Below are 23,879 nucleotides of genomic sequence, written 5' to 3'. Positions count from 1 at the left end.
ACGTGTTCGGCACTTGAGGGGATGAATGATATAAATTTTCAGCAAGCAAAGGATTTGGCTTGGTGCTTAAAACACGATTCTTGGATCTAGAAGAAATCCTACTCGTACCAACTGGTTTAGGCAAAGCTCAACTAAGAAAATGGTTTATATGTCAGCTGAAAATCTTGACACTTAACTAAAGTTGTGACTTGAACCAGATATACCCTATATAAGACTAGTAGCTCAAAAACTAAACTATAATCCGACCCTACCACACACACACAACCAAACCAACAAGCCCGACAACCTAAGAACTACCTGCACACTCCCTCCCTTAAATGAACACTCACCTGCACAACATAATTCAGCCCCCTGCCAATAGTAATCCAGCCAAAAAGATCCTCATCATCCCCAAACACATTCAAACACCTTGATACACCCACACTCACCCACATTCCCTCATATTAATAGCACACCTACACAATATAGTACCACTACGAGACTGCCACTGTAATACAAAGAAAGTATACTCCGATTTGATTACTTCCATATATCATATTTCCAAGAATTATGGCAAACAATAACAGAATTAACCATGAAAGAAATTTAGGATCAGACACGGTTGTTCAAATTAAATTTCTAAATGATCAAAATTATCTATGAACATCGAAATATTAAAAGCGAATACCAACAAAAAATTGTAGAAATGAAGGATTTGAACCAACAATTAGAACAATCAGGAAAATCGGGAGAGTATCTGAATGCCTAACATATCTTGAAACTCATTCAGAACTGTAATTGCTAAAAGCTTAAAACTGAAACTGAGAAAATTAATCTATTTGGAATTGTAACAGGCATTATTTGTGTCAGTTACTACTACTTTTTTAAATAACTGGTTATTTATATGCCCATTACTAGTGGTACAGATGCAGTATCTTTGGATTCGTATTCTCAATGATATGATTCTATAAATCTCACAATTAACCTTTCACTAAACTGGTTAAATGGAGAAATAAATGGACATCTCAGAACCTTTCACTAACTGGTCAAATGGAGAAAGATTGAAAATATTCATTCAAAGTAATGAAGCACGGATTCAGAACTTGACAGAAGCAATTTAGCAGCTTACTATACACACACAACCACATATGAAAGTATAGCTACATATCAAGCAGATGTAGCGGAGCTTGTGCACATACCATTATATATCAGCAAGAAAAGAACAAATAAAACAATTTTTGAATTGTTTTAACACTTCATACAAATGAAAGATATTGATGTGATAAAGATCCAATCATCTCATAGAAGCATAGGAAAATTTCAAGCAATACCTCTACACAACGAATACCAGCAGATGGATCAATAGGTAGATCTAGCTAGTAGGCCACCTACAGGGTCATGTGATGAGAACTGGACTCCATCAATCACACCATTGTATCTATTAAACACCTGTGAAGAGGCAAATATGACATGTTTCAAATTATGAACTTACCAAAGTGAGCAAAAATAAGATATAACTTATATCTAGGCAAAATAAAATAAAATATCTACTTAATAGTGAGCAGGAACAAAAGTACCACTCTGGGGTCTGGACTTCAACAACATTATCATCTCTAAAACTACTTTCAGTCAAAAACAACGAGTTATTAGAGAGAACATTAAGTAAAATATGACGAAAGGGGATGGACAAGAATAAATTAGCTTTACCCTTTACACTTAAATATTATTCAATTAAATCCAGTTGAGTCGAGGGTGGCTATGTATGCATCACTTTGAAACAATTTGATGACAAGAAGATGTGCGAATCTACGAGGGTTCTATTTTGGAAAGGGGGAGTCAAAGCCCATCTTCTGTTATGTTACTAGACTATTGGACTCGACATTTCCAGTGTCTACATCATATATTTACTCAGATTTGTATCCATCTAGATGCAAAATAGTGGGTTCCCTTGTTCGATACATGATACTCAAACATAGGTGTGCCTTGATACTTGACACTTCAAACTACAAAATAAGAAAATTTTAATAAAAGATGAGTCTGATACTTGGGCGCATCCCATAAACACCCAAATCTGGATACCATAAATATGTTGTGGAGGTTTTGAAAGATCAAACATATTCAGTGTCTCACTCATGCCAAGAAACTCTAGAAAGACAGTATTCCAACAAACCATGGCGAAACACTTTCCCATGAAACTGGAAAACCGAACCCCAAAATTAAAATTACAAATCGCAACAATTGAAATATCAAATTTTTGGGGAAAAACAATTTCAGGAAAAAAACCTAACTTGTAGCAGAAATTACAAATTGAAACCGAAAACCACTCGAAATTCAGAAATTTGAAACAAGCTATTACATGAACATCTAAACACAAAATCGCATCAATTGAAATTTCAGAAATTCAGAGGGGAAAACAATTTCAGGAAAAAAAAAACCCTAAATTGTAGCAGAAATTACAAATCGAATTCCAAAACCGAAAACCACACGAAATTCAGAAATTTGAAACAAATAATTAAAGAGAAGAAGAGACTGATGAGAACAAAAACCTAAATTTGTAGTTTGCTAGCGATTGTGTCGAGGTCGCCAGTGGGAGTGAAGTCGCCAATCGTAACTTAGTTCTCCGATTAGCCGTTGGTAGTGGTGAGTTCGTCAATGAATTCGTCGATGGTTGCCTTAGGTTGTATGTCCAGGGAAGAAGAAAGAGGCAAAGAAAAAACCTAGGGGTTGTATGTCCAGGGAAGAAGAAAGAGGGAAAAGAAAAACCTAGGGTGAAATTGGGTTTTGCGAAAGTCTTGGCGCCAGGAAATGAATGAAAATAGAGACCCGTTATGTTAAATGACGGCTCTTTTGCTATTTTCCAATTATTTTTTACGAGAAGTGGTGGGTCCCTTGATACATAAGAGACCCGTTAAGTAAATAAAGGGTTTATTGCTTCTTTTATTTTATTTTGCACGGCATTTAAATGGCCCCTTTTACGCTAGAGACCCGTTAAATCAGATAACAGGTCCTTTATTTTTCACCCCTCTAATTTTAATGGGCCATTTAACTCATAAGAGAGCCGTTATCTATAATATTAGATCTCTTAAATTAAAGAGACCCGTTACGTCGACCAACGGGTCTTTTCTAAAGGGTCTCTTTGCCCATTTTTGTAGTAGTGGTAGATCGCAAAGATATAGATCTCAACCGGAAAGGTACTTAGGTATTTTGACGAACGAGAGCTATGACGTTCTATTACTTGAAAGTGATGAACCTGCGACTTACAAACAAGTTATGACGAGCCCTAGCTCCAAGCAATGGCAAGAAGCCATGCAATCTGAATTAGACTCCATGTCTGAAAACCAAGTATGGGATTTGGTCGATTTGCCAGATGGCTACCAAGCCATTGGAAGCAAATGGGTTTTCAAACTGAAAAAGGACAAGGATGGGAAACTTGAAGTTTTCAAAGCTAGATTGGTTGCAAAAGGTTACAGGCAAGTCCACGGTGTGGATTACGATGAAACCTTTTCACCAGTTGCAATGTTAAAGTCTATTCGGATAATGTTAGCAATCGCTGCATATTACGATTACGAAATATGGCAGATGGATGTAAAAACTGCTTTCTTAAACGGCGTTTTAACAGAAACTGTGTTTATGACACAGCTTGAAGGTTTTGAGGATCCAAAGAATGCTAAAAAGGTATGCAAGCTAAAGAAGTCAATCTACGGATTGAAGCAGGCATCCAGGAGCTGGAATATACGTTTTGATGAAGCAGTCAGTGACTTTGGTTTCATCAAGAACGCAGACGAATCTTGTGTATACAAGAAGGTCAGTGGGAGCAAAATTGCTTTCCTAGTATTATATGTCGACGACATATTCACATTCCTATGTTGAATTCTGTCAAGGTTTGGCTTGGGAAATGTTTTTCGATGAAAGATCTAGGAGAAGCACAGTACATATTGGGCATCAAGATTTACAGAGATAGATCTAAAAGGATGATTGGACTTAGTCAAAGCACTTATATCAATAAGGTGCTTGATAGGTTCAAGATGGCGGACTCCAAGCGAGGCTACCTACCCATGTCTCATGGAATGACTCTAAGCAAGAATCAGTGCCCAAAAACACTTGATGAGCGTAGACGAATGAATGGGATTCCATATGCATCATTGATTGGTTCAATAATGTATGTTATGATATGTACACGCCCGGATGTTGCGTACGCACTCAGTGCTACGAGCAGATACCAGTCAGACCCAGGAGAGGCGCATTGGACTGCTGCCAAGAATATTCTGAAGTACCTGAAAAGGCACAAAGATGACTTCCTGGTCTATGGTGGAGATGATGAATTAATTGTTAAAGGCTATACGGACGCAAGTTTCCAAACCGACAAAGATGATTTCAGATCACAGTCTGGGTTTGTCTTCTGCCTCAACGGAGGAGCAGTAAGCTGGAAAAGTGCTAAGCAAAGCACCATTGCGGATTCTACAACTGAAGCGGAGTACATTGCTGCACATGAAGCAGCAAAGGAAGCTATATGGCTAAGGAAGTTCATAGGTGAACTTGGTGTAGTCCCCTCCATTAAAGGACCAATAGCCCTGTATTGTGATAATAACGGAGCTATTGCACAGGCAAAGGAGCCTAGACACCACCAGAGAGTCAAGCATGTACTTCGTAGATTTCACCTTCTACGAGAGTTCGTTGAAAGAAAAGAAGTCGAGATAAATAAAATTGGAACTGATGACAACATATCAGATCCATTGACTAAACCTCTGCCGCAGGCGAAGCACAACTCGCACACTGCAGCTATGGGAATCAAGCATATTGGAGAATGGCTTTGATGTCTCTGTTTAATGTTTTAAAGTTTTAGAGTTTAAATCTTTGTAAAACATTATTGGTTAATCATTCACAATAAATGAAAAGAATTCATTTTTCCATTTAATTTGTGGTTTATTAAATGATGAGTCCCTTCAATTTGACGATATATTCAAGATAGACTGTCAGGACCAGTCCTGTGACTAAGAAATGTCTATCAAGTGAACTTGAATGTCAAAGGTTGAAAATGGTCCCTAGTCGGAGTTTTCTATAAAATTGGACGCATAGAAAACGTTAGACGATTAGAATGCAAGATGACTAGTAGTTCTGTTTCTTGAACTATGTGGACATGGCAATGTCATAATCATTTGCATAGATACTTACTTTGGGAAGACTAGTATCGGACAAGACCTATAAAACTTTACTGTAAGAGATGAAAGTCTGTCATAAGTAAATTTCATTAAAATTATTAGACACTAAATCCTCAATACCTGAGTGATTTGAGATTACTTGTTTGAGAACTGGTTGCTTTGACGTTGACCAACCGTCGCACCGTAAAAGGAGGTTATAAAGGCAACGCTCAGGTAATCACCTATCAAACGAAGTCTAATCTCAAGATCGCAAGATTGGGATTGTCCTCCCATAAATCGGGATGAGATGCTTAAAAGTTGTACAAGGCCACTCGGAGAGCTAGAAACTGTGAAATGCATGGCCGTGCTCGGATGAATCATAGGCTATGATTATCTGTTTATTTGATCAGTTGAACTCTGAAACCGAGAAACACCTCTGGACATAATAAGGATGACAACTCTTACCTTATGTTCAAGAGCAAGCATCGAGCGACAAAGGAATTAGGAAATGCACACTTGTCCCTAAGGACAAGTGGGAGACTGAAGGAAATAATGCCCTTGGTCCAAGTATGCATTCTATGTTAAGTCTAATAAATGCGGTTCAGTATTAATTAACAAGTTAATAATTCAGTGAGATCAAGTGAGCTGAATGCCTAGCTAGAGGCCGCTTCAATTCAAGTGGAATTAATGATATTAATCCACAGCTTACTCTTGACTGAACCCGTAGGGTCACACAAATAGTACGTAAACGGATCAAGTATTTAATGGCATTAAATACTCCATCTATGGATATTCGGAATCGACGGATCTTGGTTTCAGTGGGAGTTGAGATCGTCACAAGCAAGAAATGAATACTCCGGAAACGATGATATTGCCGGAAACGGAAATATGGATCGTATCGGAAATATAAATATTATCCAAGTCGTAGATGTTGCCGGAAACGGAAACATGGTACGTATCGGAAAATATTATCGGAAATGGAAATATTGCCGGAATCGGAAATATTGCCGGAAACGGAAATATTGTCAGAATCGGAAATATTATCGGAATCGGAAAATAATTCCGGAAACGGAAATATTAAATATTTGTTCGAAACGGAAATTAATTCCGGAATCGGAAATATTAAATATTGTTCGTATCGGAAATGAATTCCGGAATCGAGAATTTAATCGGAAGCGTATCGTACGAATTAGCATCGGACGAGGCCTGCCAGACGAAGGCCCAGCACGAAGCCGGGCCATCGCCCAGCAAGCCAAGCGCAACAACCACACGCCAAGCATACGACCAGGCCCAGCGCAAAAGCCAGGCCCAGCCGAAGCTTGGGCGCGCGCGCGGGGCTGCGACGAGTGGGCTGGCGCTGTGCGTGGGCCGCAAGGCCTGCGTGCGGTGCTAGCGTATTACTCGAAGTGTGTTACTCGAATCCTAAGGCTACCGGGATTCGTCATATGATTAAATCTAATCCTAAAAGATTTAGTTTATTTAATTAGAGTCCTAGTAGGATTATAATTAAATAAATTAGTATCCTAATAGGATTCCAAATCCTTTTCCATAACTCTATAAATAGGTGCCTAGGGTCACATATTTAGAACGAGTTTTCAAGTATTCAAAGTGAGTTTTTGAGAGAAAAATTCAGTCACACAATTGCCTAAAAGTGCCGAAAATAATAGTACCTTAAGGGCGATTCTAATTGGTCAATCTTAAGGCGGATCCGGACGTGCTGTGGACTATCTACGGAGGGACGACACTTGGAGTCCTAAAGACTTGTTCTTGTTCGGTTCGGGCGCAGCTAGGGAAGGCACGCAACAAAGAGTATGCATCTAATCTATGCTAAATGATTATGTGTAAGTAATATGTTTTCCTGGCTTTATGGTTTTTCCGCATGATTTATGAATTGTCATATGTATCATAACCTAACAGTGGGAACTGCAGCAAGGGTATCTCAGTGTAAGTGAATACTACTGCAAGTTGAAGGATTTTTGGGATCAAATCTCAGAAATTGAAGACATACCAGAGTGTTCTTGTGGTGCTCTGGAAAAGTGCAGCTGTAGCATTGTCAAAAAAATGATTTAGAGGGAATCATCCACCAAGCTCATGAAATTTCTCATGGGTCTGAACCCTGATTATGACCAGATGAAGACAAATTTCCTTGGGATGGATCCACTGATGCCTGTGAACAAGGTGTACAATCTAGTCATGCAGGTTGAGAAACAGAAGCAGATCACAGGAGAGATCAGTATTGGGAGTCAAACAAGTGCTCTAGCAGCAAACACGCAAGGAGAAAGTCTTGGTCCTCTAATGAACTTTAATAAGAGAGAATACAAAAAAATGAGACTTGAGAAGATTGAAAGAGATGCAAAGAAATGTCAGCATTGTGGAATGAAGGGACACTTAAGGGAAGAGTGTTTCAAGCTAGTTGGATATCCTGATTGGTTTAAGAACAATCCAAAGGGAAAAGGAAACACAAGACAAGCTGCAAATGCAACTAGAAGTGAGGAAGAATACTCCGGAGACAATCCTTGGAGTTTGGAAATGCAGGAGGTAATGCAATGAAACATGATGACAAGTTCATTTCTTCTGTTGTTCAGGAAGTAATGAAAGCAATTGGTGAGAAGCAGAATGCAACAGCTAGCAGTCACAGCAACTTTGCAGGTAAAGAAATTCTTTCTAATGCAGTGAATCATTATGATGACTCTTACTGTAATACATGGCTCATAGATTCAGGAGCTAGTGATCACATGACAGGAAACAAAAGTGTTCTTACTAACATGAGAACATTAGACAAGAAAATAAGGGTAGGATTACCTGATGGAAATGTCAAAACAGTTAAAGAAATAGGAGATGTGAAATTGAATGATAATGTGACTCTTTTTTATGTGTTATATGTGAGTGATTTCAAACACAACTTGCTGTCAGTGAGCAAATTGGTTCACAAAGATGACCTGAAGCTTTTATTTGATAAACATGGGTGTTCTCTTCAGGGCCTTTTCACTGAAGATGATGTAGTCTTTGGAGAGAATGAAAGTGATCTGTACAAGCTGATCAACTTTGAAAGTAAGCTGACAAGAAGGAGAAAAGGAAGGGAGGAGGTTTGCTTGGTGAAAGAAGAAGGAAAAGAATCAAAGAGCTGTAATAAAGTAGAGAAACTAGATTTAATTTATGCTAGGCTAGGGCATGTTTCTATTTCTAAGATGGAACATTTGGATTTTTGCAAATGTAAAGACTTAAAGAGCTATTTTTGTGACACTTGTTATGTTGCTAAACATCACAAGCTACCTTTTTCTCCAAGTAAATCTATTGCTGGAAATGTTTTTGAATTGATTCATGTTGATTTATGGGGTCCATATAGGACTAAGAGTATTACAGGTGCAAGCTATTTCCTAACTATAGTTGATGATTATAGTAGAGTGACTTGGACACATCTCTTGTCAAATAAGGAACAGCTTAAGGGAATCCTGGTTGATTTCCTTGCTCATATAGAGAATCACTTTGACACCACTGTTAAAACCCTGAGAAGTGACAATGGGACAGAAATTTTTCAGAATGAATGTGCACAGATCTTTGCTCAAAAGGGCATTACACACCAAAGAAGTGTGCCAGGTGTACCTCAACAGAATGCAAGAGTTGAGAGAAAGCACATGTTTCTGCTTGAGACAGCAAGAGCCCTGAAGATCCATGTAGGACTGCCTGCATATTTATGGGGTGAGTGTATTTTGGCTGCAACTCACTTAATCAATTTATTTCCTAGTGCAGTGATTGGTTGGGAAACTCCATATAAGAGAATGATGAAGAAAGAACCTGACTATGATCATTTGAGGGTCATAGGAAGCCTGTGCCATGTCAGTCCCCACAAGAAGCCTACAGATAAATTTGCAGCAAGAGGAATAAGGTGTATCATGATTGGATATCCTTATTGTCAGAAAGGGTATAAACTTATGGATCTGGAAACTAAAAAAAAAAATTGTGAGCAGAGATGTGGTGTTCAAAGAAAGGATATTTCCTTTTCTTCTTAAACAAGGAAACAATGATTTTGCAACTTGTTTGAGAAACAATTTGTCAAGTACAGAAACTGAAAAATGATATTGATTTCTCTAATATCTTCACTGAAGAGTTTGAGCAGGAAATTGATCAAATGGAACCAGAAATGGAAGACATGCAAGAAGAAATGAATCAGGAAGAGACTATAGTGGTAGAACAAGGTCAAGCTAACCTTGATGTCACCAATTTGGAAACAAACACTCAAGAAACTGTAAGAAGATCATAGAGGGACAGAACAATACCAACAAAGTTCAAGGACTTTGTCCTTGATATCCCAGGAAAGAGAGCTGCAACACATACAGCTAACTTGATCATAACAAGGCTCATGGACTCAGAATATTATTCAGAGGAATACTTAGCATCTCTGAATAATGTTTTGAGAGAAAGAGAACCAATTCACTATGGAAAAGCATCTGAAGATCAAGGGTGGATGGAAGCAATGAAGGGAGAGCTTAATGCATTTGATAAGAATGAAACATGGGAAATGACAGATTTACTAGAAGGAAAGAAGGCAATAGATTCTAAATGGGTATATAGAATCAAATTTGACAGAGATGGGAACATAGAGAAACTCAAAGCTAAATTAGTGACAAGGGGTGATAAACAGATCAAAGGCAAAGATTACAAACATACTTTCTTACCAGTAGCTAAGTTCACTACTGTGAGAACTTTGATAGCCTTGGCAACAGCCATGAATTGGAAGTTGGAACAACTTGATATCAACAATGCCTTTTTTCATGGGTTCCTGGATGAAGAAGTGTACATGAAACCACCAAAAGGTTACACTGGAGGAAAGGAGGGGCAAGTATGTAGGCTGAAAAGAAGCTTATATGGTCTGAAGCAAGCTTCTAGGCAGTGGAATCTAGAACTGACCAAGTTCTTCATTGAGCATGGCTATACCCAATCCAAAAGAGATTACTCAATGTTCTCTAAAATTGAAAATAGAAAGCAGACAATTGTGCTTGTTTATGTTGATGATCTCCTTGTGACTGGAGATGACACAAATGAGATGGAAAAGCTTAAGACAGAACTTGACAATGCCTTCACTATGAAGGATCTTGGAGAAATGCGATATTTTCTTGGGATAGAAGTTTCAAGAAGTCCAAAAGGAACTATGTTAAATCAGAGAAAATTCATTCTTGACATACTGAAATCAACATGGACTGAGGACTGTAAACCTGCAAAGTTCCCTTTTCCCAAAGGGATCAAGTTATCAGTTGATCAAGGTGATCTCCTAGAAGATCCTGAAATATATAGAAGAATCATTGGGAGGTTATTGTACTTGAATCTGACAAGACCTGATATTTCCTATAGTGTGCAGCAGTTAAGTCAGTTCATGTGTGAACCAAGAAAACCGCATTTGCAGGCTGCTATCCATGTGGTGAAGTACTTGGCTGGTACAATTGATTGGAGTTTATACTACCCTGCTGATTCTGAAGTGAAGCTAAGCTCATTCTGTGATTCAGATTGGGGAAACTGTGCTTTTAGTTCAAGATCTCTCACTGGATACTGTGTTTTTCTAGGAAAATCACTAGTGTCTTGGAAAACAAAGAAGCAAAAGACTGTGTCAAAGTCATCAACAGAAGCAGAATATAGGTGTATGTCATAGACAACAAGTGAGATTGTTTGGTTGAATGGGGTACTAGAAGACTTGGGGTTCACTGTACCTAAGCCTATTGATTTGTTCTGTGACAACAAGTCAGCAATTCATCTTGCACATAACCCTATTTTCCATGAAAGAACAAAACACTTGAATGTGGATTGTCATTATGTGAGAGATCACATCCTGGATGGGCTGCTGAATGTTCTTCATGTTCGATCCTTTCTTCAATTAGCTGACTTAATGACTAAGCCTCTCAGTGAGCAACAACATAATCATCTCTCCTTCAAGTTGGGCATCACTCCCTCGGCTCCAACTTGAGGGGGGTGTATTGAGAATATCATGCCTTTTATAGTAAATTCTACACCTAGGATAGTCACATGCTTATGTTTTCTGATTTGTTCTTTTACTCTTCCTAGGTAGTTTGTTTGTAGTGATCCTAGGTGGATTTTGCCAGCTTTGTTTTGGCTTCTTGTACACATGTAATTTAGAGTTGTGCATATACCTTTGTATATAAGAGGAAGGCAGGCCTTTTGCGCCGTTGAGACCTCAAAAAATGACAGAAACACAATACATTGAAAACACCAGAATTCCCGGTGAAGAAACCATTGCATTACAGCAGCAAAACTCTTTGAATCTTTCTTTAGATTACAATACTAAGTATTTTCATACGTTAGCAAGTATTAAGAAATCTCGAGGAAACATTTTGACTATAAAAAATGATTCAGATATTTGGATTACGGATCAAACTGAGCTAAAGGATATGGCCACCACTCATTTTCAAAAAATCTATACGAGTTGTCATTCGACAGGAAATCTGAATTGTAATTCAAAAAGTAACTTACTTATCAATCAGGAAGAAATGTTAATCTTGGATTCAAAAATTACAATAGAGGAAGTTCGTTCTAATCTTTTCTCTATGGATCCTACAAAATCGCCGGGGTCGGATGGAATTCAACCTATTTTTTACCAGAAACGACATTAGAAAGAACTAGGTAACATAATTTATGATTTTTGTGTTTCTTGTTTTGAAAAAAGTTCAATTGCAATGGAGATTAATGATTCTTACATTGCTTTGATCCCTAAAAAGGCTTCTCCTTCATTCATTGCGAAATTTAGACCTATAGGCTTATGTAATACGATTGAAAATGGTGTTAGGACGTATTATTAGCCCTCCCCAATCCAGTTTTATAAAGGGACGTGGTATAGAGGATAATGTTATCCTTGTGAAGGAAATGGATCATCACTTTCATAAGGTCAAAAAAAGAAATAAAATTATGGCTTTAAAATTGGACATAACTAAGGCTTACGATAGTTTAGAATGGGACTTTGTTAGGGATACTTTACTTTTTGGTTTTCCGGAAAGGATAGTGAATTTAATCATGTCTTGTATCTCCTGTCCGGCTATTTCAATTCTTTGGAACGGAGAGGTTTGTAATGCTTTTAATCCTTCCAAAGGCATTCGACAAGGAGGCCCTCTTTCATCCTACATCTTTGTAATGTGCCTTGATAGATTATCTTCCATGATTGAAAATCAAGTTAATAATGATAATTGGAAACCTATTTCTATTACTAAAAATATTAAAATTTCGTATGTTTTTTACGCAGATGACGTTTTCCTCTTTAGTGAAGCAAGTCCTGATAATATGCTAACTATTATGAATACTCTTGAATCTTTTGGTGATATTTCAGGATTAAGGATTAGTATGACTAAATCTACCTTAATTTTCCTTACTAAGTTACATCACTCAATAAGAAAATATGTAGCAGGTAATTATGGCTTTAAAATCTCCTCTTCTTTTGAGAAATATTTAGGAGTGGATATTTGACCTAATAAGTTAAAGATTAATACTTATCTTGAACTTTTAAATAAGACTATGGACAAGGTTAGAGGGTGGCAAGCAAAGCTCTTAAACATTGCAGGAAGATGTACTTTAATAAAATCTTTTTTAAATTCTTATCCTCTTTATGCTATGCAAACCAATATTCTTCCCATTACTATCAATTATGCTTTGGAAAAGTGTTGTAGGAAATTCTTATGGAACAAGGTAGACAGAAGCAGATATATTTCAAGAATTTCTTGAGAAAAGGTTACTAATTCTATGGAAATGGAGGGGGGGGGGGGGGTTAGGTATTAGAAGACTCAAAGAATGGAACATTGCTTTTATGGCTAAGTTGGGTTGGACCATTCTGACTAGACCAGACAAATTGTGGGTTAAGATTCTTAAAAAAAATATTTAAAGCATGCAACCTTTCTAAACTGCTTTCCGAATAATAATCAATCTCCTTTATGGAGGGACATCCTTAAAGGTCGTAAAGTTCTCCACGGCGGTATGATAATTGGGATTGGTAATGGAAAAACAACGTCCTTATGGTATCATCACTGGATTGGGTTGGGGAGGGGCCTTTATATAAGCTAAATAATTTGAAAATTCCAGAAACGAAAGCTCATTGGTTTGTTAGCCATATTATTCGTAATGGATCTTGGTACCTTAATGATAGTGAGAATCTTATCCCTCCTCACATTAAAACCCTAATCCTTTCTTATCCTCTTTCGAATAGCATGGAAGAAGAAGATTTTATTAGATGAAATTACTCAAAAAACAGGTGCTTTAACATTAAATCTGCTTATCATTTGCAGTTCTCTAATAACCTCTCTCAAAATTTAAACCAAGTAAGTTGGAGACGAATTTGGAAAATTAAAGTTCCTTATAAATACATAATGCTTTTGTGGAATTGTTGTCACGAAATCCTTCCAGTTGCATCAAATTTAAATCGTTTCATTCAAGATATTAGCTCTATTTGTTCAAGATGTCGTTTCAATATGGAAAATCACTTGCATCTTTTTAGGGATTGTCCTCAATCCAGTATTATGTGGTTTTTCATTTTCAACGTCTTTGGAAGTGTGCAAACTTTGACTTCTCAACCTTTTATAATACTGATTGGAACGAATGGATCAATTTCAACAATAATAATTCTATAGACTGGAAAGTAATTTTCTCTACTGCAATTTGGCAAATTTGGATTTCTAGAAATATAGTTGTTTTTTATTTGAAAATGAAAACCTCCTTTTCGCTCTACTCTTTTTATGCAGATTGGAAAGCAACTAACTTTATCTTGCAGGGCAAGGATGTAGGGAATAACCCAGATTCAAGAAGCTTCAGCCAAAGGAAGGATTTATGAAGCTAAATATTGATGGTGCATGGAAATCAGGTACTATAGCAGGAGGAGAAGGAGGAGTTTTTCGAAGACCTATAGGTTCCTGGTTTGTAGGGTTTTCCGGCAAATTTAATGTTCATTCTCCTCTAGCATCAGAACAGTACTCTCTTCGAGAAGGTTTGATGATAGCAAAAGACTTCATAATTGATAAACAGAAAGTGGAAACGGATACTCTCAATCTCAAGGTGATGTTGGGGAAGATCAATGAACAATCTCATCATGAGCTTGGTCCAATGTTAAGAGAGGTGGCACAGCTGCTTAGACAAAATTGGATTAAAAGTTTCTCTCATGTCTCTGAATTCTATAACAAGGTGGTTCATTCTCTAGCTGCACACTCTTTGATTATGGTTGTAGGTCACAAACCGCATTACATTATCCCTTCCTGTGCAAAGGCAGATTATGAGATACACTTTGAGCATGCCAACCCAGAATATGTTAGCACTGTAAGAAGAAACGCAAGGGAAAAGGCCCTATCCATTGTGGGTGTTGAAACTCATAATGTTAATGCTTTGAATAAGATTGCTATAACTTCTACAGCTTCACAAATAGTGTTTGGCTCGATTATTTCAGAGATTCGACATGTGGTGGACAGCTCAAAGGACAAGGATAGCAAGATGATGGACAAGGGTAAAGGAGAAGCTTTTTCACCTTTTGTTATTGGTGGTTAAACAATCGATAATGCAATATAGATTTGTTGAAGTTGATGGAGAAATTACCAACAGTTGAAGATCGAAGTGTTAGGTTATGATTCATATGACAAAACATAAATCATGCGGAAAAAACATAAAGCCAGGAAAGCATATTATTTACACATAATCATTTAGCATAGTTTAGATGCATACACTTTGTTCCGTGCCCTCCCTAGCTGCGCCCGAACCGAACAAGAACAAGTCTTTAGGACTCCAAGTGTCGTCCCTCCGTAGATAGTCCACAGCACGTCCGGATCCGCCTTAAGCTTGGCCAACTAGAATCTCCCTTAAGTAGCTTAGGAATTTCGGCTATTAGCTAGGTGCAAGTGTATGGATGATTTTTTCTTCAAAATCTTACCTTTAGAATACTAAAATTGTGTCTATAAATTATGACCCTAGGCTCCTATTTATAGAGGTATGGAAAAGGAATAATAATCCTACTAGGATTTGGATTTATTAATTAGAATCCAACTTGAACTCTAAATAATAAACTTAATCTATTAGGACTAGGATTTAATCAATACACGAATTCCGATAGGATTAGGATTCGTTACGAACATGAGCATCGTATGGCCACGAGCATAGCACCACCCGCGCAGGCCTTGCGGCCCACACGAGCAGCCGCTGCTCGCAGCCCAACAGCACGCCTAGCGTGCGCGCGCCAAGGCCTTGCTGGGCCTGGCCTTGCGATGGGCCTGGCGAGGCTGTGGCAGCTCCATGTTGGGCGCTCGGCTTTCTGGGCGCGGGCCTGGCTTCGTGCTGGGCCTTCGTCTAGCAAGCCTCGTCCGATGCTAATTCGTACGATGCGCTTCCGATTAAATTCACGGTTCCGGAATTCATTTCCGATACGAACAATATTTAATATTTCCGATTCCGGAATTAATTTCCGTTTCGAACAAATATTTAATATTTCCGTTTCCGGAATTATTTTCCGATTCCGATAATATTTCCGATTCTGACAATATTTCCGTTTCCGACAATATTTCCGATTCCGATAATATTTTCCGATACGTACCATGTTTCCGTTTCCGGCAACATCTAAGACTTGGATAATATTTATATTTCCGATACGATCCATATTTCCGTTTCCGGCAATATCATCGTTTCCGGAGTATTCATTTCTTGCTTGTGACGATCTCAGCTCCCACTGAAACCAAGATCCGTCGATTCCGAATATCCATAGATGGAGTATTTAATGCCATTAAATACTTGATCCGTTTACGTACTATTTGTGTGACCCTACGGGTTCAGTCAAAAGTAAGCTGTGGATTAATATCATTAATTCCACTTGAACTGAAGCGGCCTCTAGCTAGGCATTCAGCTCACTTGATCTCACTGAATTATTAACTTGTTAATTAATACTGAACCGCATTTATTAGACTTAATATTATATGCATACTTGGACCAAGGGCACTATTTCCTTCACGAAGAAGTGTGGCTTTTTGGTAAACGCATAAGAAGATTGAAGATAATTTGGCGTTATAAGTTGTTTTTAGACTTTTCATTTTGGGTAGTAATATGTATAGTACTTAGTAGAAGGATGTTTCTAGTCGGGGTCACAATGTGGAGATGGGGAACGGCTAATACCCTTTTTGTCAATTTTTTGGGTGTGATTGGGGTTAATCGGGGGGGAATAGTTTACGGCTATTAGATGTTTTTATTTTGGTACCTCACTGATACACTCATATTTTATATAGTTTTACCCCGTCCCGTATGCACTTTTCATCTCATTTGAGCTCTTCGGAGCCTATTTTAGTGCTAATGTGTGTTGTGTAGTGTCTGTTAGTTGCAGTGCTGTTTTTTATGATAATTGATCTTTGGAGGCCTGTTTCTTATCACTTTTGGATGACTACATGGATCCCGAAGTATTGCGGGATGATCTAGCTAGCTTCAAAGGGGCCACGAGCGTCAAACTTGGCCCAAGGGAGTTGGGCATGGGCCTCAAGTTCAAACTCAAGGCAAATGCGTCAAATTGAGCTCAAAACCTGTGGCCCCGGTTTTCGGAAACCGACAGGTTTTGAGAATTGAAGGAAACCTCTCTTAGGTGCGAAACCGACAGGTTTGGGAAAACATGTGGCTCCGGTTTTTGCTACCTGATACTTTTGGAACGCCTGACTGGGCCGAAAACCGGCCGGTTTCTGGAAACCGGGGTGCCCGATTTTCGGCCCCATTGCGTCTTCTTTTGCTTAGTTACTCCGTAGGATTAAGGGGAGGCTTATATATATATTTAGTGTTTTTAGTACATTTTTCTTCTCCGGACTTCGTATTATTATTTTGCTTAGCTTAAAACTTCAATTTTTATTTCTCCAAACATTCAGCTTTTAATTAATTAAAGATTCGAACTTTCAGTTAATCCTTCGTTCTTCGTTTTAGGTATTACTTTGTTTCTTATTCTTTTATTCAATTTCAATTATGCTTTCAATTAATATGTTTGCTTTGTTTATTGGTATTATGTGTGAGTAGTTACTTTTCTAAGGTTTTGGGGATCCATGAATAATTATGAAGGGATGATTGAATAATTGTGATTGTTGGTATTGTGATTGATTCCTATTGATATGGTTTATTTCACTATGCAATTAGATTTGCGCAGGTTTAATTGTGATAGTCATGCAATATCAAGTTAAGATTCGAGAGATGCAATTTGATATTTAGGCCTGTGTCAATAGGTGGAATTAGGATTAATACGTAGCGAGAGCCCGTTAATTCTAAGTCTATGATTAGTATCGATTCGAGAGAGCATGCTAGTCTAATTAATTGCGTTATTGATTATTGCTAATCGTTTATCATCCTGGATTGTTATTCGTTGGTGAACCTATGCCCTAGATTCTTTAATATTTGATTTCTTAATTGTTTAATTATTGTCGTAGTTTTAGTATACAAACAAGCCAACTCTTGTTTCCCAATAGTCTAGATTAGTTGATTAATAGTAGAAAGAACGCATGTTTCCCTGTGGATTCGATCCTGACTTCCCTTGCTACCTAGCTAGTGATTTTAGGTTTATCTTTGATTAGGTGATACGACTTTAGCCTGTCAAATTTTGGCGCCGTTGCTGGGGAAACGGTTTTATTTTCTGTTAATAATTGTTTTTCTAGATTATTGTTTGTTACTTCTCAAGGGACTCCCGTTCCTTGAGATCGGATCTCACGACTGTTTTCTAGTTTTTGCTTGTTTATGCCCAGGACTGTCCATACCAGCGATCTGACTTCGTTTGATCCTGAACCTGAACGGACCTTTCGTAGACGGCGTAGATTCGTTAAACAGTTGAGAGACTATTCTGACTCTGAATCCGACTATCTGATTAGCAATCTATTCCATACAGATTCAGAGATGGGTGACCAAGCACCACCACCTCCACCCCCACTTGTGTCAAGGCTTACAGACTACTCTAAACCAAGTCTGTCTATGCTCCCCAAGGCAATCATGCCTTCCATTGCGGTCGAGAATTTCAAGATCGAACCCCAGCTGATAAACATGATCGAGAGACACCAATTCGGTGGGGAAAAGGGTGAAGATCCTAATCTCCATATTCAGTCTTTCATTCAGTATTGTGCCACCATTAAGCAGAAGAATTAAACACCGGAGCAGACTATGGAGATACTCTTTCCATTTTCATTGAGTGGGAAGGCAAAGCTATGGATTAATAGTCTCAACCGCGCAACTATGAAAATCACCGATTGGAATTCTTTGGCCCTTGCATTCTATGTTAAATATTTCCCACCTGAGAAGACAGCTCGTCTAAGGGGACAGATATTAGGTATCTCTCAACAAGCAGATGAGAGTTTGTTCGAGGTTTGGGAAAGATTCAAGGACATGCAAAGAGAGTGCCCACACCATGGTTTGGAGGACTGGTTCCTGGTTCAGCAATTCTATAATGGTCTGGGTAATGAGTCTAGGTGTCTTTTGGATTCAGCTGCCAGTGGGAGATTTATGCAACTGGAGGTGCCTAGAGCTTTAGAGGTGATTGAGGAGATAGCCATCCATAGTGCCCAATATGGGAATCCTAGAGGTTTTGTCGATCGTGGTGTTAAGCATGAGATGAACTCTATTGAACAGCTTACTGCTCAGCTAACTGCCCTACATCACAAGGTGGATAATATGCAAAACGCATCTTCCCAAGCCACCCAACAAGCTAGTGTCGCCGCAATGAGTGCTCAGTTGGCCAATGTCTGTAATAGTTGTGGGATGCAAGGTCATTATGCACCGGAATATAGGAGCTCTATTGAACAATGCAATGCATTCCAGGCCTACAAGCAGAACAATCCGTACTCCAACTCATACAACGAGGGGTATAAAAACAACCCCCTATTATCATATAGGAGTACTAATGTTCAGAACCCCCACCAGATTCAACACCTTCCACCACCACAACAACCTTACCAACCACCACCACAGCAGCCCTACCAACCGCGAAGTAACTACAACCCGCAGCCTAGTAGACCACCTAGCTTTCCTCCACAGCCTCAACCCACACAGCCTGATCCCATGCTTGTTGAGATGCGGAATATGATGTTAGAATTGCAGAAGTCTCTGAGCGAAAAGGATGCCAAAATTGATGCCCTCACTGCTCATAACAAGATCATGGATAAACAGTTGGCGCAAATGGCTACTGCTCTTGCAGAGAGACCCAAAGGTCAACTCCCTTCACAGCCTGTGACCAGAGAGTCTGTAAATGTTGTCACTTTGCGGAGTGGATATGAGTATGATGGGCCACCTATGACTATAGAGGAAGGGGTTGAAGTATCTGTTAGTGGTGTTGTGCCAAGAGAAAGTGAGAAGGTGGTCAAGGATAAGGAAGCTGACACAAGGGTTGAGAAGAAAGTTGAGATACAAGTTCCACCTATCAAACTTCCCTTCCCTCATCGTCAGCTAAAGAACAAGCTAGACAAGCAGTTTGGTAAGTTCTTAGAAGTGGTAAAGAATCTGCAGGTAACGGTCCCTTTCACTGACTTAATTACTCAAGTACCTGCATATGCTAAATACATGAAAGACATCTTGACTAGGAAGAGAGCATTTAGTGAGGTGGAGACTGTTGCATTTACTGAAGAGTGCAGTGCCTTACTACAAAATAAGTCTCCACCCAAGTTGAAGGACCCCGGGAGTTTCTCTATCCTGTGTAATATTGGCAACCTTTTTATTGACAAAGCCTTATGTGATTTAGGTGCCAGTGTTAGTGTCATGCCCCTGTCTGTATGTACTAAGTTGAACATGGGTGATTTAAAAGTTACCAACATAACTCTGCAAATGGCTGATAGATCTGTAAAATACCCCCTAGGTGTTTTAGAAGATGTGCCTGTTAGAGTAGGTAAATTTTTTATTCCTGTTGATTTTGTTGTTTTAGACATGGAAGAGGATAGGCAAATTTCTATTATTTTTTGTCGACCCTTCCTACAAACTGCGGGGGCAATTATAGATGTCAAGAATGGCAAACTGACTTTAAATGTGGGGGATGACAAAGTCACTTTCAATTTAACCCAAGTTGCTATAAGCCCGATGGTAGAAGAGTCATGTTTTGGAGTCAATGTTTCTAATGATTATTTTAATACTGAATTGACTCATACTAACTCTAATAACTCCTCGGAGGAAGCGCATGTTTCAAATTGTTTTGCAGGTGGAGGTGACCGGAGTGTGAACCCCTTAACATGGGTTCGAAAGAAGGCACGGGTTGATGATGCTGCGACCCAAAAGGCCAAAAGTTCTGTAAACGGTGGGCACCGTATTCATGATCGGGGTCGTGGTCTGTCACTCCCCGCACCACATAGCTCATCCAAGGCAATCGATGTGACACCAGATGGCACCATCTTTGGTGCCCCCATTCGATGAGCTGTCGTGGCTCTCATCCCTTTCCTGTCGATTATCTGCGCATAAACGGAGATTGTGTAATGGGGACATTGCATCAATCTAATAGGGGATGAGTATTTCATTATCCATTTATTGATTTCCGTAGTATGCTTTTTAATTTCATTTTGTGTGTTGTAGTATACCTTTTGATCAAGTGTGTGATTCAGTTTAGCATGTCAGTATTTTATTGCTTACTTTGATTTGATTTTCAGTTTATGTTCTTTAATTTTGTTTATTATTGCTTTCGTGTGTTTTTAGTTTAGATTCTATAGCTTTAGAGAGGTGAGGAGAGTGGAATTTTACCACTTGGTCGTTTGAGTAATGTGCAGATTTTTATACCAAGTGTGAGAAATTTGAAGGATGATGGGCGTTTTAGAAGGCGAGGAAAACCGGCCGGTTCGTGGAAACCTGCCGGTTACGAACTTAGCATAATATTCATGCCTTAGAAATTTTTTGAGTTGCTTGGTCGTAAGGGAAAATTTTTAGCGAAAACCGGCCGGTTTCATAAAAACCTGCCGGTTCCGTAAGCACAGCAAGAATTCAGCGCCCAAGGGGATTATTGAAGGAAAAGAAGGGAAAAAGAGCGAAAACCGGGGTGACATATTCCCAGAAACCTGCCGGTTTCGCAAGGAACAGAAGAAATTGCAACATCCGAAAACCGGCAGGTTTGTGAGAACCTGGGCGCCCGGTTTTCGGAATCATGGGTACCCAAATCAGAGAAATCGCGAAAACCTGGGGGCCAAGTTCGTGGAAACCGACCGGTTTCGCGCATGTCATGGGACTTTTAATTTCGCGAAAACCGGCAGGTTTGGTGAAACCGGCCGGTTTTCTGGAAAAATGCCGAAACAGAATAACCAGCAGCAGCAGTTTCCACGGGCATTCAACTCACATCTCATCTTCCTCCTCAATTTTTTCCCAATCTCCATTAAACCTCAAAAACCCTAACTCTTCAAATCCTCATACCACCTTCATTACTCCACCAAATTACAAGTTTCTTACATCAAAATCATCCTCATTCTTCCCTCTTTCATCTCTTGGTATCAATTCCTTGTTTTTCACTCAGATTCTTGAAAGAGGGATTTCACCCAAAAAGCTTGAAAATCCATCAATGGCACCAACTAAAAGGTCAAGGGCAGAGGCAAGTACGAGTATGGCACCTTCACCACCCCCCGAAGTGCAGCTTGAGCAAGACACAACTTACCCGGATGTGGTGTTCGAGTCCTACGATCAACAACGCCGGTTTAAGCTACTCAAAGGTAAACCCATCCATCCCACTCGTTGGTTGCATAAGGAAAGTCTGAACAAGTTAGGGATTGATAAAGAATTGAAAAAACTGTTTCAACATGCTGGCATAGGTAGAATGTATGATATTTGTGGTAGAAAAACCTATGCACGTCTCACCCTTGAATGTTTGAGTAGTTTCAATGTCGAAAAAGGGCGTGGTAGTGAAATTACGCATGTTTTTTTCCGAATGTTCAATCAGAATTACCGCATGTCTATGAGAGATTTTGCCCGAGTATATGGTATGAATGTAGGCGGACCTAAGGAACCCCCCGCTCCCTACAATGTTTTGGAATTATGGACCGCTTTAACAAGGGAGATAAAAGAGGATGTGCAACATCTCCATGCCACTTCCTTCCAACACCCATTGCTTAGGGTAGGTCAACGGTTCTTCGGGTTGACTTTCTTTGGGAGATTTGAACCTAATAATGTCCGGAGTACTGAGTTGATGATTTTGGGAAGTCGGGTGTACAGGGGAGCTAATTCTTACAAGATCAATGTAGCCCACCACATGGCTCTACATTTTCAGGCTCTCGGGAAGCAGTCATCCACCCGTCCCATTGTGTTAGGAGGCATGATCACACACCTAGCTATGAGTGTGGCAAATTTTGTTCAGCCAGAGACTGGGCACGTTGAGGGTGGTAATGCCATGACACTTCTCTACATGGAGAGGCAAGGGTGGATTAGGCCCTTAATCCATAGTCTAGTGCCTGGAGAGATTCAATGGATGTTTAATGGGAGGCCTCTTTTCACACTACCTAATACTGCTCTCACAGCTTTTATCCCCGATCAGGCTAGCTATCTTTATGACATCCCCGCTGAGCAGGTTCCTGTTCAGCAACCTATACATGAGCAAGCCTATTTTAGAGATGCAGCACGGGCTGCAGGCCAGCCTGGTGAGCCCGGCCCCCTAGACCCAGAGATCATATATGCTAGATTCCGGCAACTCGAGGTTAACCAAGAGGCTCTCACTTCCCATTTCAATCAATTTCAGAGTCAATTATGGGGCCGATTTGACCGGCTTGAGAGTCACTTCGAGAGCCGGTTTGATCATTTTGAGAGCCAACTGGCGAGTCGATTTGCCCATGATGGTGGGCAAGGGAGTTCTGGTGCGGGTCCGAGTGGTGGACAGGTGGGAGGCGATGATAATGGTGATGATGATGATATTGGTGATGATTCCATACCCCTTTGAGCCAATGAGGACATTGTCCGATTTAGCTTGGGGGGGTATTTGCTTCTTGTACATATTGGTATGTTTTTTCCATTCCTCTTTTCTATTATTTTTGTGTGTGTGTGTTTGCTTGCTTCTTTAGGATAGTTTATGCTTTGATAATTTTTGCTTTAACAAAAAATTAAAAATTCAAAAATACGTGTTGATCAATGAGATTTAGACAATTAATTCCCTGTGCCCCTTTGGTTCGAAATTGTATTTTGATGATTCAAGCTGATAAGACAGGTGAGCATATTGGATTGACTGTTTGATGTATGAACTACAGTTGTATTGACTCTTGTTAAAGGTCAACTTTGTCCCACTTTTCATATGTATAATGCTGGATTGTGGTTAGCTGTGAGGACTTGAGCCTTGATTTTTCAGAGTGCTTAATTCCTGGTGTTGCATTGATCTGGGTTTTTGGTTTTCGACTATTAGTATGCTTAACACACTTGCACTTTGCGCATGATGAAAGGCCATTCTTTAGGAAGCTTTCAGACGATCTTAGATACATTTGTTCCTGCTTTTTCTTTCCCATGTTTAGCCTTGACCGTTTTCTTCATTTAACTCCACAAAATAGCCCTTATTAGCCCCGTTGGTTACTTATCCCGAGTCTAGCTTGGGGGAGCTATCATTTGTTAGTATCGGTTTATTTTGTTGAGATGGTTGTCTTTAAAGGCCTATGTTACTCAAGGTTGTGTTTCCATGTACTCGGGAAGTTAGCAAAGAAAGAGGTGTATTCATTAGTTGGCACCTAAAAGTTTGTGGTTACGGGTATTATAGTTTGTACATATCTAGTTGGTTATTTTCGTCGTTATATACAAAAAAAGAAGAAAAAAAATTGAGAAAAAGAAAAAAAAAAGAACAAAAATATGTCATTCATTTTGTAG

At 39.2% G+C, this 23,879-nt stretch overlaps 1 protein-coding gene and 1 non-coding gene across 2 annotated transcripts; one reads left to right on the top strand and one right to left on the bottom strand.

Annotated features, from left to right (window-relative positions):
* The first annotated feature begins 9,477 nt into the window (after window positions 1–9,477).
* On the top strand, window positions 9,478–10,761 carry LOC110802680 (uncharacterized mitochondrial protein AtMg00810-like). Its single transcript, XM_022008121.1, has one exon. It carries the CDS (start codon window positions 9,478–9,480, stop codon window positions 10,759–10,761), a length of 1,284 nt encoding a protein of 427 aa, XP_021863813.1.
* A 7,631-nt stretch (window positions 10,762–18,392) lies between these two features.
* LOC130460337 (small nucleolar RNA R71) lies at window positions 18,393–18,499 on the bottom strand. The gene has a single exon (XR_008920232.1). It is a non-coding gene; the product is annotated as a small nucleolar RNA R71 (small nucleolar RNA).
* Window positions 18,500–23,879: the final 5,380 nt, after the last annotated feature.

This window comes from Spinacia oleracea, chromosome 4, assembly GCF_020520425.1.
Source record: "Spinacia oleracea cultivar Varoflay chromosome 4, BTI_SOV_V1, whole genome shotgun sequence".
In the NCBI taxonomy this organism is placed as follows: domain Eukaryota; kingdom Viridiplantae; phylum Streptophyta; class Magnoliopsida; order Caryophyllales; family Amaranthaceae; genus Spinacia; species Spinacia oleracea.
Note: the sequence above shows the minus strand (reverse complement) of the source record. Positions and strands in the feature narration are given on the sequence as shown.

Excerpts from the sequence above, each read along its gene's own strand:
- LOC110802680 (XM_022008121.1), top strand. The coding sequence starts at position 9,478 with ATGGACTCAGAATATTATTCAGAGGAATACTTAGCATCTCTGAATAAT.